Source organism: Bos grunniens, chromosome 10, assembly GCF_055505025.1.
Source record: "Bos grunniens cultivar Pamir isolate PY7600 chromosome 10, Bosgru_T2T1.0, whole genome shotgun sequence".
NCBI lineage: Eukaryota > Metazoa > Chordata > Mammalia > Artiodactyla > Bovidae > Bos > Bos grunniens.
Genome location: NC_141174.1, coordinates 43,390,410 through 43,408,883, shown reverse-complemented (window position 1 = coordinate 43,408,883; position 18,474 = coordinate 43,390,410). Strand labels below are relative to the sequence as shown.

Below are 18,474 nucleotides of genomic sequence, written 5' to 3'. Positions count from 1 at the left end.
ATAACAAAATTGCACAATGTTACATTGTCAAAAGCTTGGCTATCTCCTATCACCTGGGTTAAAATTTTCACAAGGAGGATCAATAAAGCAAAGGCAGAGATCCCTAGTATTTTGCAAAAATTCCCAGATGCTGACCACAAGCCACCATGGTTCTACATTATTGGCAAACTCACATAGGTGCAGTGGTGTACGTAGCTCCCCTTAGGCCATCCCCAAGTACCTGGGCTGCACAGCCCCACCACAACAATCAGCTGACCGGAACTGTGCCGTGGCTGTCCCCAAGCTTTCCATGTTCATTTGTGACCTCTCTCCTTATCCACATTACCAAAACAAATCCTGAAGACACTTGAGTTTGCAACCCTTGCTATAGCTGAAAAGTTTGATGAACACCTTTTTATGTATAGAACTCTGATACTCTAGACTGAAGCCTCTTCTGAGACTATAGGTGGCTTTATCACTTGGGGAATAATGCTGTAGATAGTGACCAGGATGCTCTTGGGGAATAGGGTTGGCCTTACAGTAGATCTGGACTTCCACTGAGTTGCTCACTGGGGACCTACCCCCTCACCTCCCACCTCCTTATCCTTCTTTACTTAAAGTACCATTAGCATTATAAGTGGGAGACCTGTGAAAAATGACCAGTTAGGCTGTCAGGTTCAGGGTTTGCATTTATTTTTCAGTCTTGTATTATTTCTTTATTTTAAAGATTTTTTTTTTATTAGAGGCTAATGACTTTACAATATTGTGATGGTTTCCGCCATATCAACATTAAACAGCCATAGGTATCCATATGTCCCCTCTCTCTTGAACCCCCTCCCATCTCCTACCCCATCCCACCCCTCTAGGTTGTCACAGAGCACCAACTTTGGCTTCCCTGCATCGTATAGCAAACTGCCCCTGATATCTCTTTTCCTTATGGTAATGTATATGTTTCAGTGCTATTTTCTCAAATCGTCCCATCCTCTCCTTCCCACATTACATCCAGAACTCTGTTCTTTATGTCTTTGTCTCCTCTGCTGCCCTTCAATTAGGATCGTCAGTATACCATCTTTCTCGATTCCATATATACATGTTAATACAGGATATTTGTCTTTCTCATTCTGACTTACTTCACTCTGTATAACAGGCCCTGAGTCATCCATCTCATTAGAATTGACTCAAATATATTATTTATAGCTGAGAAATATTCCATTTTGTATATGTGCCACAACTCCTTATTGATGCATCTGTTGATGGACATCCAGGTTGCTTCCATGTCCTAGCTACTGTAAACAGCGCTGCAGTGAACACTGGGGTACATGTGTCTTTTTCAGTCATGCTTTCCTCAGGGTGTATGCCCAGTAGTGGGATTGCTGGGCCGTATGGATTCCTTTTTTAAAGGAATCTCCATATTGTTCTCCATAGCAGCTATATCAATTTATATCAATTTATCAGTGCAAGAGGGTTCCCTTTTCTCCACATTCTCTCCAGCATTTGTTGTTTGTAGACTTTTTGATGATGGCCCTTCTGACCAGTGTGAGATGATACCTCATTGTAGTTTTGATTTGCATTTCTCTAAGAATGAGTGATGCTGAGCATCTTTTCATGCGTCAATAAGCCATCTGTATGTCTCCTTTGAAGAAATGTCTGTTTAGGTATTCTGCCCACGTTTTGATTGGATTGTTTGTTTTTCTGGTATTGAGCTGCATGAGCTGCTTGTATATTTTGGAAATTAATCCTTTGTCAGTTGTTTCATTTGCTATTATTTTCTCTCATTTTGAGGGTTGTCTTTTCACTTTGTTTATAGTTTCCTATGGCATCTGGTCCCATCAGTTCATGGGAAATAGATGGGGAAACAGTGGAAACAGTGTCAGACTTTATTTTTGGGGGCTCCAAAATCACGGCAGATAGTGATTGCAGCCATGAAATTAAAAGATGCTTACTCCTTGGAAGGAAAGTTATGACCAACCTAGATAGCATATTCAAAAGCAGAGATGTTACTTTGCCAACAAAGATCCGTCTAGTCAAGGCTATGTTTTTTCCAGTAGTCATGTATGGATGTGAGAGTTGGACTGTGAAGAAAGCTGAGTGCCAAAGAATTGATGCTTTTGAACTGTAGTGTTGGAGAAGACTCTTGAGAGTCCCTTGGACTGCAAGGAGATCCAACCAGTCCATTCTGAAGGAGATCAGTCCTGGGTGTTCTTTGGAATGAATGATGCTAAAGCTGAAACTCCAGTACTTTGGCCACCTCATGCGAAGAGTTGACTCATTGGAAAAGACTCTGATGCTGGGAGGGATTGGGGGCAGGGGGAAAAGGGGATGACAGAGGATGAGATGGCTGGATGGCATCACCAGCTCGATGGACGTGAGTTTGAGCGAACTCTGGGAGTTGGTGATGGACAGGGAGGCCTGGCGTGCTGCAATTCATGGGGTCGCAAAGAGTCAGACACAACTGAGCGACTAAACTGAACTGATGCAGTTCAAAAGCTTTTAAGGTTGATTAGATCCCATTTGTTTAATTTTTGTTTTTATTTCCATTACTCTAGGAGCTGGGTCATAGAGGATTTTGCTGTGATTTATGTTAGTGTTCTGCCTGTGTTTTCCTCAAGAGTTTTATAGTTTCTGATCTTACAATTAGGTTTTTAATCCATTCTGAGTTTATTTTTGTGTATAGTGTTAGAAGGTGCTCTAATTTCATTCTTTTACATGCAATTGACCAGTCTTCCCAGCATCACTTGTTGAAGGGTCTGCATTTAGAATCAAGTCAGGAAAAAGTGCCATTTCTTATCTTGGTGTTCATCTATTTTATTGCATATTAAAAAAAATAACATCCTCCCTCTAACAAGCTTAGTTTGCAATACAAACAGTAGGTGCAAATTGAAAAATAATTATATCTAGATCTTCTCACTTACAAAGGTTCAGGTGTAATTTTAAAAAGTCTCCCCTTATGCTATACATAAAAAAATGCACCTTATAATCTTCAATCAAATTAAAGTTGGATTATATCAACAGTTGGCTGTACTAGATCCATTTAGTTTCTTTTTGGACATACATTGAGTTATCCTGCTGGTAATATTCAGAGTTTCAGAATTTTATCACTAATGGCATTATAAATGTCCTCAGTCATAGGCACATACATTTCTGCTTTGTCATCCAAGAAATACAAGGCATCTTTGATAACTGCAGGGTTAAAGCCCTCTTCTACGAGGGTCACTTTTCGGTGTTTAAAAGTTCCAGTGATCTCAATGCTGTCCTGAAAAACATCAATCATTTGAGAGCTGTGAGGTGGTTTCTGTGTGATACCAGTATAGCCTGTCTTCAGAACCTCCACTAGGGGGCCCTCTGTGGAGGTATTTTTCCTTCCCTTAGAGCTTAAAGATCACTTGTGGGGAGGAAGGGCTGTGACAGTGGAATATGAAGCAAAGCATCTCTTGCTAGGCAAGCTTCAGGTATTGCTGGAAAATTCTGATTAATGGTGAGGTGGGGAAAGCAATCATCTACACACAGACAAATCTGCTTTTTCACATGTTTCTTGTTTCTGCTTCAATAAATAGGGGGATTTGAGGATATTTCAACTTTGATGTCTTTCAACGTCTCATTGTAAGGCAAATGTCAGGGCTTTATGAATATCAACAGAGATAATTGTATAAGCACAGAGTCAGACACGACTGAAGCGACTTAGCAGCAGCAGCAGCAGTATCTGGTAATCTAACACTGCTTTTCTTAAATCCTCAGCTACAGAATCACAGTGCTCAAGGTCCAAAAGTGAGTTAAACTAAGGGGTTAATGTTTGAGAAAGAAAACAGTCCCTCTATCAGTTTTTTATCAGCTTTGGAGTTCTGACTGGCTAATGTTGCCCAATTAAATTTCAGGCCATAGACAGGTGTTGGACTTCAGTGAATTGTTTTTTTTTTAACCATTCTTTAAAACTGGAATAATAAGAAGGTCAGAGCATTTCTATTTTATGTGTCTGTTATACTGCATCAGACAGACATTGTGAGTTATTTGCTAATATTCTTGCTGAATGAACTGTCTGTCGTTTTAAGGAGAAAGGGATTAGGATTTGGTTTCAGCTAGTTTTATCTTCTGGTATTTCTGCTTCCTCATTGAGCTCCCTGAAAAGGGTAGTGAAAATTTGGCTGGCAATGTTGCCATGGTAGAGAAGAGTTGTTTCCTAAGAGGCAGGGGTCTCCAAGAGAAAGGATAACTGAACTTGATAACAACGGGGTCTCACCTGTATTCTTAGAAAGCGGGGCCTTGCGTAACTAGGCAGGTAATCGACCACGTGCTTAAAGAGCTTCCGTCCATCAAATTCATGGTCTGCCTTCATCTTGATCGAGGCCATGCCAATTCGACCCTCATGACCTAGAGTTAAAGTGAATAAAAATTAGGTGTGTTGTAGATAGTTTATTTTATGATGCTTTGCTAGGTCAGAGGATAGTGAACTGAGACAACATTATGGCATGGGTTTCTTTTGGGTAGCTGGAATTTGTATTTCAAAATATCTTTTGAAGTTAAATTCTGAAGTGAATTAATGGTAAAACAAGCTATACGTTGAATCTTTATTACATGCCAGGCCCTTTGCGAAGTGTGTTTTCGTATCTATCTATTTTTTGACATGTACACACTGCTATATTTATTTAGTATTTTTGGCTGTGTTGGGTTTTCGTTGCTGCATGTGGGCTTTCTCTAGTTGCAGCACACAGGCTTCTCACTGCAGTGGCTTCTCTTCCTGTGGAGCACAGGCTTTAGGCATGCGGGCTTCAGTAGTTGTGGTGCGAGGGCTCAGTTGTCGTGGCCCATGGGCTTAGCTACTCCACAGCCTGTGGAATCATCCTGGCCCAGGGATTGAATCCATGTTCCCTGCTTTGGCAGGCAGATTCTTACCCACTGCACCACCAGGGAAGTCCATGAAATGTGTTTTATGTACTATCTCATTTAACCTCATGACAACCGTATGAAGGGGTACAAATGTTATCTCCATTTTACAGGTGAAGAAATTGAGGCTTAGTGACATTAAAAGACTTGTTCAATGGATGAACCTAGAGCCTATAATACAGAGTGAAGTAAGACAGAAAGAGAAAGGTAAATATCGTATTCTAACACATATATATGGAATCTAGAAAAAAAGTACTGAAGAATTTATTTACAGGGCAGAAGTCGAGAACCAGACATATAGAATAGACTTATGGACATGGGGAGGGGGAGGAGAAGGTGAGATGTATGGAGAGAGTAACGTGGAAACTTACATTACCGTGTGTAAAATAGATAGCCAATGGGAATTTGCTGTATGGCTCAGGAAACTCAAACAGGGGCTCTGTATCAACCTAGAGGGGTGGGATGGGGAGGGAGATGGGAGGGAGGCTCAAAAGGGAGGGGATATATGTATACCTATGGCTGATTCATGTTGCGGTTTGACAGCCTAAATGTAAACTACCATATGGACAACCAGTTGAACTAGTGGCTAAAGGAAATTTTTTGAATTCTGATGAAAAACCCTTGTTCCCCTGTCAGGGATAACTGGGCTCATATTGTTCTTTAGGTAGCAAGTCAGATCTACTGTGCTTCCAGGTACAAATGTCACCTCTGAGACTTAGTTATTTAATTATGGTTCCTAACAGCTTTGCCTCTGCATTTCAGAGAGGCTGACAGACAGGAAGGTGAAGGCAGATCGAGGGTGAGCTGTGACACCCCTACCCTCCACCTTGATGCCATCTAGTCTGGAGAGGTTTAACTCTCCACAGAGAAAACAGATCCTATAAGGTAGGGCTGTAAGTGGAGAGGCATTCAGAACAATTACCATTGTTTTCTTGTGAGGACAGTGGTAATCACTTATAAATACATCTTCTACCTGATCCAGGAGACCCAGTGGGAGTCTGGGTCCATTTTTCTGAACTACTTAACTGTAACCAGAGAAGGAGATTGAGCCACCCTTCGTCACTTGGGCCCCAGCTTTCGAAATCTCTCCCATGGTGATTGCATGTTTACCTATTACTCTAAAGAAAACAAGAGGAAAGATTACAAGAAAGGAAATGCATCCACATTTGCTTTGCCTCTTGTCTGAAGGAGGGAGGCAGGGCACCAGACCCTCTTTCTTCAGGGGCCCCCGGTAGCTGTGTCAAAGGCACTAGTCTCAGGAATCTTGAATGTCTCCAGTGAGCTCCTTTTAGAATGAAGGCAGAGGCTGATGCAACAGAAATCTTCAGTGTCAGCTGGCACCTTGCTTCTGAGAAGCGAATGATGCTGATGGATCTCAGGTCTCTGTTCTGATTCCCAGATTAGCTGGGGCTAGTTCAGCTCCAGGGGGAAGGCTCCTGTCTGCAACAATTTTAGCCAGGGGTTCTCTAGAGCTGTACTACCAACATGGTCACCACTGGTCACATGTAGCTATTAAAATTAATTAAATAAAATGAAAAATTCAGTTCCTCAGTTTCACCAGCCACATTTCAAGTGCTCAACAGCCATACGGTAGCAATTGGCTACCATACTGAGAGTGCAGATATAGAACATTTTCAGAACATTGCAGAAAGTTCTGTTGATAATATAAAGTTTTAGAAAGGAGTTTGGCAGTTCTGGTGTCATCTCTATTTTAGACCCAAACTTGGAAGTTCTCTCCTGGTTCAAAGCTGAGATCTGTGAAAGCCTTGTTAAGTCCTTTGGAACTGAGAATCACCCCAGCAGACTGATGTCTTTCTCTAGATGAACTGCCACATTTCAAGGCTGCTGGGATGAAGCACAAGCTGGAATCAAGATTGCTGGGAGAAATATCAATAACCTCAGATATGCAGATGACACCACCCTTATGGCAGAAAGTAAAGAGGAACTAAAAAGTCTCTTGATGAAAGTGAAAGAGGAGAGTGAAAAAGTTGGCTTAAAGCTCAACATTCAGAAAACTAAGATCATGGCATCTGGTCCCATCACTTCATGGCAAATAGATGAGGAAACAGTGGCTGACTTTATTTTTCTGGGCTCCAAAATCACTGCAGATGGTGACTGAAGCCATGAAATTAAAAGATACTCCTTGGAAGGAAAGTTATGACCAACTTAGACAGCATATTAAAAAGCAGAGACATTACTTTGCCAACAAAGGTCCACCTAGTCAAGGCTATGGTTTTTCCAGTGGTCATGTGTGGATGTGTGGACTATAGAGAGGGCTGAGCGCAGAAAAATTGATGCTTTTGAACCGTGGTGTTGGAGAAGACTCTTGAGAGTCCCTTGGACTGCAAGGAGATCCAACCAGTCCATCCTAAGGGAAACTGGCCCTGGGTATTCATTGGAAGGACTGATGTTAAAGCTGAAACTCCAGTATTTTGGCCACCTGATGTGAAGAGCTGACTTATTTGAAAAGACCCTGATATTGGGAAAGATTGAGGGTGAGAGGAGAAGGGGACAACAGAGGATGAGATGGTTGGACGGCATCACCGACTCAATGGACGTGAGTTTGGGTGGATTCCGGGAGTTGGTGATGGACACAGAAGCCTGGCGTGCTGAGTTTCATGGGGTCGCAAAGTCGGACACAACTGAGCAACTGAACTGAACTGAGACTCACAGAATCTGAAAACAGGAGAGATGTTGGGATTTGTACCTGATCTTTCACTGCTGTGAGAATTCTCATAGGATTCCTGGTGGACAACCAGCCTCTTCACACATTGGTGGGACACTGTCTGTCTCAGGAGAGTGCATTTTGTTGCTGGTCCCTCAGGTTACAGGAGAGTTCTCAGGCTAAAATTTGCTCCCTGGTCATTTCAATCCATCCATTTTCATTCTGTTCTCCAGAGCAATATGAATACACCTGCTCCTTGTTCTATCTGATGTCTCCTAATCATTTGAAACCCATTAGCCTCCTTTTCTTTGTTCTGTATCAGTGACTCTGAAACATTACTGATTGTTAGACCCACTTGGGAATAAAATTTAAAAAAAGACACAAAAGACTGAGTCCCAAACCCCAGAGGTTCTGATTCGTTAGATCCTGGCTTTAGAAAGTTTCCCAGATGATTCTGAAGACTGGCTAGATTTTCAGAACCACTAGGCCTCCATGCTTCTCAGACTTTAGTGTTTTTTAAAAATTGTGGTAAAATAATGAATCATCATTTTAACCATTTTAAAGTATACGGTTCAATGGCATTTACAATGTTGTGCAATTCTTACCAGTCTCTAGTTCTAGAAAATATTCATCACCTCAAACCAGACTTGATTGTTTTTAAGAATCACTGGAGGGCTTGTTAAAACACAGCTTCCTGGGGCCCTAGCCCAGAGATTCTGATTCAGTAGGTCTGGGGTGGGCATTTTTAATATGAGAAATAGCACATTTTTAACAAGCTTCCAGGCAATGATGCTGTTGCTGGTCCAGGGACCCTACTGTCAGCCAAAAAAAAAAAAAAAGCACAGTTTAAGTGGTGGTTTAGTTGCTCAGTCATGTCTGACTTTTGAAACCCCATGGACTGTAGCCTTCCAGGCTCCTCTGTCCATGGAATTCTTCAAGCAAGAACACTGGAGTGGGTTGCCATTTCCTTCTGCAAGAATTGAACTCAGGGATTGAACCCAGATCTCCTGCATTGCAGATGGATTAGTTGTGAGTTAAGTTGAGGGCAAAATGAGGGCTATAGCCTGGAAGATAGCATTTCAGATGGCTGTGAGAAACTGCTCCAAAGAGGTAGTGGGGAAGGTCAGTATATACGAGATTTTAGTGAATGGGGAGTACATGCAATCAAGCACATATTTTTTTTTGCAGGTTACCGCTAGTCATGAGGAGCAGATGTCACCATGAAGAATTTAGTGCTTTTCTACAATAGATAAAGGAGATGCAAGAATTAGGTTCATAAAATCTTCTGAAAATATCTATCTGAAGACCTGCTCTACTAGCTTTTCCCAAAGCACAGATTGCCTAATTCCTGATCTCTACCCTGAACTCCAGCTGTAGCAGCTCATAATTTGATCCTTGTAGAGGCAGATGGCAAGTGCCAATGGCAAGTGCCAATTTATAGGTGACACCACTTTGAAGAACATGGATTAGGCCTTTCTTTCCATTTCCCATATTCTCTTACCTTGTCATACTCATTCTTTTGTATTGTTACTTAAAAAAAATCCAGCATTTAGAAGTGCATGCAACATTTTGGGTGGGATCTGTGAGAACACGGTGCAATGGCTGACAACCAGGATATGGGCCCTTGTGTTAATTCAGCCTGAAGTCCAACATGAGAAGTTGGACTCGGGTCAGACTCTGACCCAAGATGTGGCTACACTTCCTATCATATCACTGTCACAGAGTTGGAGAGGAACAGGCAAGAGAAAGCCTCAAATAGTCTTTAATAAAAGGACAGCACGATGTCATGTGAAACCATCATAACTCAAGAAAAAGGGACTTTGGGATTTCCATTCTGAATATAGATGAGAATCCCAAGTACTGAGTTCTAGGAAACACCATTACCCCTAGTACCTTATATTTAGATAGTGATTTGGAGGTTTTAATCCTCTTGACATCTATAATTGTAATGATTTCAGGACAACCCTCATGTACATATCTGATAAACATATATTTAGTATTTATGTAATTAAACTGAATTAGTTCTCTTGGCAATCTTAACTGCAGGGTTGGTATTCTCCCTAATTTAGTGGCTTGCCTGAAGTCAAACAGCCAGCAGGTGTTGGAGTCAGGACCCCAAATCAGACTCCACACTCCCCTCTCTCTTAGCAGAGGCTGATCAGCAGACAGAGGCTTGGTGACAGCACTTTGTGTGAAGCTTCTCAAACTCAGTGGGGCAAGCGGGGATCAGGAACTTGCTGTAAAAGTCTGGGAAAACTCAGCCCCTTCTTGGCTTTTTTCCTATAGCAACTGCTGCTGCTGCTAAGTCACTTCAGTCGTGTCCGACTCTGTGTGACCCCATAGACGGCAGCCCACTGCACTTGCCTGTTATTTGTGCCTTCCAGTTCAGAGACCAAGATACCATTTCTAAGCTCTTAAGGGTGACACATCTTTTCTCGAGGCATGCCAAACGCTGCATGGACCCTGCATCTCTGGGAGATTTGTCTTGCTGGAGAGCCTCAGAACAGCTGGAGAGCTGAACCACAGAGGAAGGCCAGGTTCAGAGGGACTCACGTGGCTGGTTTAGAATGCACATAAACCAGACATGAGCCCCTTACTCCCAGGAGCTGGGAAAGAGTTATTTGCTTTTCCAGCTGGCAGGAAAAAAGGATGACAAACTTTGCCCTGGGGTTAAAATTATGTTCAGTTAGTGCAGAAATTTTAGCTTTGATTTATAATACATTGTGCATACCTGGCACAGACACACCATAAACGTTCACTTCTTCGACAAAATCAACCAGTCCTACTGTGTCAGCGACTTCAGTGGTGGCCACATTTTCCCCTTTCCACCTGGAAGAAAAGGCAAGGTTGGCAGAGGTCACTGGTGGTCTGTGGTCCAGGCGGTCTGTGGCAGGTGTTTTCCCCAGGCCTCTGTGGGGTGGCTGCATTTGTCTTCCTCACCTTGGTCCTCAAACTCTCCAACTTAACTCATGGGAGAGGCATCCTGCTTGAGGCACGAAAGACAAAGGCATAGACCTAAATACTAAAATGTGGAATTTTAACCTCCCCACGTGAAATGTGGTACACAGAATGATGTTCTAATGTTAAAATACAGGTTTGGCCTAAGAAAGGCACTAGGAATAAAAAATAAATCTCAGTGACTTTTTGCTGTGTTTAGGTCTCTCCCTTTCCTCATTCACTAACTTTGCTATTTAATTCAGTTAGCAAATTTCTATTAAATAGAATTTCATACTTGTATTTCAGGGTCGTATGTCTATGAAAATGCTTTTAGTAAGAAAGAAAATATCATACTTTATTTGTAGGGAGAATAAAATGTTGAATTTTAGTTAAATTTTGACTTACATTTAAAATTCTTTAGATCTCCCCAAAGTATTTTTTTAGTAACATGAAGGTGGCATAAACTAATGATTTAGATTCACAGTCATGGGGTGTTAGAGACGGAAGGAACCCTAAGGATCACTGGGACCTTCATTTCATGGGTGAAGGAACCGAGGTGGAGAAAGGTTACCTGCCTTGATAATACATCTGCTCATGGGCAAAGGAAGCCTGGGAGCTGAGTTCTCATTCATATCCATGCTCTTTCTACTAGACAACTCCCATCTCTTCCTTATTCATTCATGCAAAAAGTAATCACTGCTAGGTGCTGGGGTTGGGGGTGAACAAGCAGACACAGAGTCTGGCCTCAGGGAGTTTATACAATAAGGAAGCTGGGTTAAACAAAGTGTCGTGAGGCTGGAGGACAATGCTGTTGCTGAGAATTAATTTCATGGTCTATTACAATGACTTTCAATGTTCATTGTGCTGACTTGGGGGTTCTGTGGGAAACCATTTGGTTGGGGATGGAAAGCAGGAGGGAGAGGCCCAGGTGGGGCTCAGAACCCTTGCCTCCTCTTCAACTAGATCATCTTCACATTAATTTGCATTTGATTTTATCTGAAGAAAAGCCTTATGATAGAAAACAGTGTGAACATCCCTGGCTGACCTGAGTGACTGGTAATAACTGACGATAATGAGAGGAATTGAACAGACCAAGTTATGAAGGTGCCCCAAAGCAGGCACAGGTTTTCTCTCCTAGTCTCCCCTGGTTGCTCAGCCAAGTTCACTGTGCATTGCAGAGTGACACCCTGTGTCTTTTGTTCCATATTTTCTGGGAATGTGTGTGCGTGCTAAGTTGCTTCAGTTGCGTCTGTTTAAGACCCTATGGACTCCTCCAGTTCCATTCTTCTTTCTCAAGATAGCTTTGGCTATTCGAGGTTTTTTGTATTTCCATACAAATTGTGAAATTATTTGTTCTAGCTCTGTGAAGAATACCGTTGGTCGCTTGATAGGGATTGCATTGAATCTATAAATTGCTTTGGGTAGTATACTCATTTTCACTATACTGATTCTTCCAATCCATGAACATGGTATATTTCTCCATCTATTAGTGTCCTCTTTGATTTCTTTCACCAGTGTTTTATAGTTTTCTATATACAGGTCTTTAGTTTCTTTAGGTAGATATATTCCTAAGTATTTTATTCTTTCCGTTGCTATGGTGACTGGAATTGTTTCCTTAATTTCTCTTTCTGTTTTCTCATTATTAGTGTATAGGAATGCAAGGGATTTCTGTGTGTTGATTTTATATCCTGCAACTTCACTATAATCATTGATTAGTTCTAGTAATTTTCTGGTGGAGTCTTTAGGGTTTTCTATGTAGAGGATCATGTCATCTGCAAATAATGAGAGTTTTACTTCTTCTTTTCCAATTTGGATTCCTTTTATTTCTTTTTCTGCTCTGATTGCTGTGGCCAATACAGAGTGAAGTAAACCAGAAAGAAAAACACCAATACAGTATACTAATGCATATATATGGAATTTAGAAAGATGGTAACAATAACCCTGTGTACGAGACAGCAAAAGAGACACTGATGTATAGATCAGTCTTATGGACTCTGTGGGAGAGGGAGAGGGTGGGGAGATTTGGGAGAATGACATTGAAACATGTATAATATCATGTATGAAATGAGTCACCAGACCAGGTTCGATGCACAATACTGGATGCTTGGGGCTGGTGCATTGGGACGACCCAGAGGGAGGGTATGGGGAGGGAGGAGGGAGGAGGGTTCAGGATGGGGAACACAGGTATACCTGTGGCGGATTCATTTTGATATTTGGCAAAACTAATACAATATTGTAAAGTTTAAAAAAAAAAAAAAAAGACCCTATGGACTATAGTCCACCAGGCTCCTCTGTCCATGATATTCTCCAGCCAAGAGTACTGGAGTGGGTTGCCATGCTCTCCTCCAGGGGATCTTCCCCACCCAGTGATCGAACCTGTGTCTCCCGCATTGCAGGTGGATTCTTTACCGCTGAGCCAACAGGGAAGCCCTTTCTGGGAATACAGGAGGTTGAACTGACATGACAAAGAGAGAGAAGGAAATGGAACACCACAACCAAAATGGAACATGACTCTAATTTAGGAGTAAGCCAAATTGTGCATGTGTTTGTTTTTGGTTCAATAATTCAGAGAAACCAACCGGAATGTGTCTCCAACTCTGTCGTGGAAGTAGATAAAATTTTCGTGGTCAATCATTAAGAGATCTCCAGTGTTGAAATAGAGGTCTCCTTTCTTAAAGACATCTCTCAGTTTTTTCTTCTCCGTCTGACTCATTCCTCCGGCATAGCCACTAAATGGTGTTAACTGTGTGATTTTGCAAACCAGGAGTCCAGGTTCACCTAAGACAGAAGGAAGTATATAGCTATTTTATGTGCTAGCAGTAGGAAAATTTTATTATTAACCTGCCTTTCAAACAGGTGGCATACAACCCACTGGTAACAAGTTGGCTGCAGAAAGCATCGTCTTACATGCACATGTACCTGTATTTCCATGTACATCATATACAGACATATATGCACCATGTACACACAGGGTACATATTCTCTACAGTTACACATTTTTAATTCTTTTAATAGTAATATTTTACTGAATAATGATTTATATACATAATTTGACAAATGCATGGTAGTTTAAGCTTAAAAGTAAAAGCCCCCTAAAACTAGCTATAGTTTTGTAACCATAATTACATATCCCCTTCATAATGAAGAAGTTACTAAGCAAGGTTTCAAATTATAGTTACATTACATGTGTAGTAAATCATTACCTTTTGGAATTTCTCTATTTTCAGGGGTACAAAGTAAACCTCTTCCCCCACCCACTCTGAAAATTTTTACCTGTTCATTTTAGCAGTGATATGTTTGTTAGTTCTGAAGGTTTACTCAGTTAAGATAAGACATGACAGGTTAATATAACAAAATTTTACTGTACCTTTGGGAACCTTGATGCAGTATCCATTTCCATCTCGAACGGGTTCATCTTTCTCTACGTCATATTTAATCAGCTCATAATTTATGACTTTCTAGTAAAATTAAAATGGATCATTTTGAGCACATATTCTTTCACAAATTTTCATTGTTTATTGTGCTTTAGCATACAGAAAGTATGCAAAGTACAGATACCTTAAGTGTACAGCTTGATGAATTTTTACATATGCATACACTTATGTAACTACTGTCCAGATCAAGATACTAAACATTTCCATTACCTTAAGAAGTTTCCTCCTGCCCCTCTCTCTCAAGTCATTATTCTGATTTTTATTACTATCAAGTAGTCTTAAGCATCAAATCCATGAAATAAATACATGCCTTTGCATCTGCTGCTTTCACTCAACGTGTCTGGTGTTCCTCCCTTCCTGCTGGTGTTTGTGTCAGTGGTGTACTTTTTATTGCCATGCAACTTTCCTTGTATGAATATACCATACTTTATTTATCTCTTTTCCTGTTAACGGACATTTGGATTGTTTCTAGTTTTAGACTATTAAATATAAAGCTGTTATGAACATTCTCATACATGTTCTTTGATGGATATATCACTAATGGGCTTTTAAAGTCTTATTTAACACCCACCCCCTGCAAAAAAAAAAAAAAAAATCTTGTTTAACCTTAATACACCACTGTTAAATGGTTTGTGTTCCAGGGACATGTCCTCAAATACATTTAAGATTCAGTGGTACGATGGTATAATTTGTTTCATGCCATGGCTATAAAATTATTAAAATTTTACTGTATTTCTTATTAGTATAATCCAAGGGCATAAGAATTTAAATTTATATAACTCAGTAAGAGCAATAAGTATATTATTTTCTATACTTGCAGCAAAACACAAACATCATAGTATTTAGACTTAATTATTAACTATAATTACTACATCCATTTCAAATTTATATTCAAATCTATACATAAATTAACCAATCATATGCTTTTGTAGTAGCAGATAACCAATAAAAACCAAATAGCATACATAGTCAACAAATTAGATTTTGTTTATTTGCAAGAATATAAAAAAAATTAGGGGTGGTAACCATTGCTTCTTTCCCTATCAAATGTATGGTAATCTTCTTTTTTTTTTTTAGTTAAAAAATATGGTTTTGTTTAAAGTAGAAAATGACAACACATGGCAATCAGTGGATGAGAAGGGAAGAACTAGTAATACACAACATCAGCTTCTCAAGTGCTCAGGTTTGGTTTGAATGTTTCCCTGAAACTCACTGTCTTAAAAGATATCTTTTTTGATGTGGACTATTTTAAAAGTCTTTATTGAATTTGTTATAATATTACTTCTGTTTTATGTTTTGGTTTTTAGGCTGCGAGGCATATGGGATCTTAGCTCCTCAACCAGGAGTTGAGCCTGCACCCCTTGCATTGGAAGGTGAAATCTTAACCTCTGGACCAGTAAAGAAGTCCTTGCAACTCATGTTTTTGAGTGTCAGTAGTGCCCTGGTGGCTCAGATGGTAATGAATCTGCCTGCAATGCAGGAGACTCAGGTTCAGTTCCTGGGTTGTGAAGATCCCCTGGAGAAGGGAATGGCAACCCTCTCCAGTATTCTTACCTGGAGAATCCCATGGACAGAGGAGCCTGGTGGGCTATGGTCCATGGGGTCGCAAAGTGTCAGACACATCTGAGTGACTAACACCTAAGTGACAACATAGATATCTTGCACCAGGCCTCAGCTCAGCTATCTGCCCTCTCTTGTTTTTGAACCACATTTATCCTGGGTCTCCAAGGTTTGGACTCATCCAGGTTGGCCTGACCCTGACTAGAGAAGACTGACCCTCTCAACAGTGATTCTCAAGTCTGTAGTAGAGCTGCCCAGTAGAATCTTCTATGGTGATGGAAATGTTCTATAACTGTACTACTCAATGTGGTAGTCACTAAACACATGTGGCTACTAAGCACTTGAAATGTGGCTAGGTCAAATGAAGAACTGATTAAAAATGGACATAATTTAAATAGCCACGTGTAGCTAGTGGCTACTGTACTGGGTGGCACAGGTATAGAGGACAGTGGAGGGACATGTGTAGTGCAGCCTTGGCTGTTATTGTTAGAGAGGTGCCTTGGACTTGGAAATCCCAGGAGATCAGGCCAGGATACAAAGAATGGAATGATAATAATCTTTATAGCTATTCAAGGCTATTATATGGCAGGCATTGGGCTATATTCTATCTAATGTAATTCTTTCAACAACTCTTTCCCCTTATTACCTAAGTTTGGGCTAGGCACTAGGCTCTATATTTTCCCTTTTTGTTTTATTTCTGAAGTTGAGGCATGATTATGGGAAAGGGCATGACCTTGGGCTGGTCTGGGATGGTAGTGGAATTTGGTCTCTTGGGCCAGCTCTCTTACGCACGAGGACTATTGTCCTCTGTACTTGGCTGGTCAGTCCCTGGGGGCATCGGTTGCCTGGGAGCTCTGGTGTGGCCGTTTCATGCCCAGGCAGGATGAGGTGCTCGAGACATAACAACAGTAATGACTGCTCAAGCCAGTGAAGATTCAGCATTTACTGAATGTTTCTGGAATTTTGCAGAATAGGTGGTCATCTGGAAGACTGACTGCTCAGACACAATAAAAGGCAAAGAGATTGTCTGGAGATGAGGCAATAAAATGACTGAGAGGGAAAAGAAAATGCTGCATGAGCTGGCTTACACATAAGAAATATCTTTCTGGTATAGTTACTGTGGCGTGGTGCTAAGTCACTTCAGTCGTGTCCAACTCTGTGTGACACTATGGACTGTAGCCCGCCAGGCTCCTCTGTCCATGGGATTCTCCAGGCAAGAATACTGGAGTGGGCTGCCATGCCCTCCTCCAGGGGATCTTCCCAACCCAGGGATGGAACCTGCGTCTCTTAGTCTCCTGCAGTGGCAGGCGGGTTCTTTACCACTAGCACCACCTGGGAAGATCGGTGTGGTTACCAGGCGAACACAATTGTTCACAAGAGCCTAGAACTCGATGCATCCTGGTTCTCTCAAAGGAGCACTTCTTAATCTTGGTTGAATAGCTTTAAAAAAATACTACCTAGAAGGGTAGGATATGAGGTGGGTGGGAGGGAGGTTCAAGACAGATATGAGGTGGGTGGGAGGGAGGTTCAAGACAGAAGACAGAAGACACACACACACACACACACACCTCCCCATACACACACACACACACACACACACACTAAGGGTGGCATATGAGGTGGGTGGGAGGGAGGTTCAAGACAGAAGATTAGCTGATCCATGTTGTTGTATGGCAGAAACCAGCACAATATTATAAAGCCATTATCCTCCAATTAAAAACTTTATTTCTAAAAATACTAAAAAAAATACTGATGTCTGGGCCCACCCTCCTTTGAACAAAAGAAAGTGAAATTGCTCAGTCATGTCCGACTCTTTGCGACCCCATGGACTATAGCCTGCCAGGCTCCTCCATCCATGGGATTCTCCAGGCAAGAATACTGGAATGGGTTGCCATTTCCTTCTCAAGGGGATCTTCCCAACCCAGGGATTGAACCCAGGTCTCCAGCATTGCAGGCAGACGCTTTAACCTCTGAGCCACCAGGGAAGCCCTCCTTTGAACAAAGGTGAACACAAGGTATCCCTCCTTCTAAAGCTCTGGGGACAGGGCCCTGCACCTATACGTATAAAAAGACCCCCCACCAGCCTCTTGATGGTAACACATGTCACAATGAAAGAGAAATACCACATTTCACAGTGTGTAGTTAACATACAGAACTGGTAACATTCAAGTGTTTTAACATATACAAGTATAAATGGCATTAGAAGACTTCACACAAGTTACAGATGGAAAATCATAGTGGATTGTCATTAATAGAAATTACTATGTTAAAATTAAAGGACCCTGTCATTTTTAGGTCATTGTCATAGAGAATGAGCAAAACCTCTCTTGGTGATATGGATGGGTCATGGAATTCTAATAAGAGCATCATCATGATACAGCTTTCAAGAAATCTCCATGTACTGAAAGCTGGCTGCAGATGCCCTCATTTTCCAATATACTTACTTTCTGTAGGTAGTTTACTCTTCCAACCGCACCAATTTTTCTCGTGTAATTCATAAATCCGATATTGCCTTCAGTGGAAGCATAGAACTCATTAATGTGAATATCCCCAAATCTCCTGACGAATTCTCTCCACACATCTGCTCGTAAGCCATTTCCCATTGCCAGTCTGACTTTGTGGTCACGATCGTTTGGTTTCTGTAGCAGGAGAAAGAAGAGACCAAACTGAAACATCTTGGGAGGCTGTACTTGCATATTAATAATGGCCTTTGTGTTTCTACATATTTATGTTGGTTATGAATTGACCTTAGTGCATGCCTTTATTGTCCCCCACACATATTATACCCACCCCCCAACTCCCAAACACAGTATGGGCTGACACTGGGAACTTAATAGCCAAAAGACTTGTATTTTCCCATTTTGATTTTAAGAGGTGATATGAGACAACTGGACAGGAAACTAAATGAAGCCAGTATTTAATCCCCATCCAATTTGAAGCTTGAGTCACATGTTGTTTTCCTTTTTGTATATTGGGGTATAATTATGTTACAATGTTATGTTAGTTTCTGCTGTACAATGA

The 18,474-nt window shown here is 41.2% G+C and overlaps 1 protein-coding gene across 1 annotated transcript in view; it reads right to left on the bottom strand.

Annotated features, from left to right (window-relative positions):
• Nucleotides 1-2,759: 2,759 nt before the first annotated feature.
• The window catches only part of SLC27A2 (solute carrier family 27 member 2), a 55,853-nt gene continuing 40,138 nt past the window's right edge, over nt 2,760-18,474 (bottom strand). Inside the window, exons 5-10 of the mRNA XM_086320865.1 lie at nt 17,898-18,092; nt 13,827-13,917; nt 13,039-13,237; nt 10,254-10,351; nt 4,214-4,344; nt 2,760-3,232 (exon numbers count right to left, since the gene is read on the bottom strand). Of these exons, the coding sequence (XP_086176991.1) occupies nt 3,056-3,232; nt 4,214-4,344; nt 10,254-10,351; nt 13,039-13,237; nt 13,827-13,917; nt 17,898-18,092 (891 nt within the window). The 3' untranslated portion in view covers nt 2,760-3,055. The remainder of the gene's footprint in view (nt 3,233-4,213; nt 4,345-10,253; nt 10,352-13,038; nt 13,238-13,826; nt 13,918-17,897; nt 18,093-18,474) is intronic.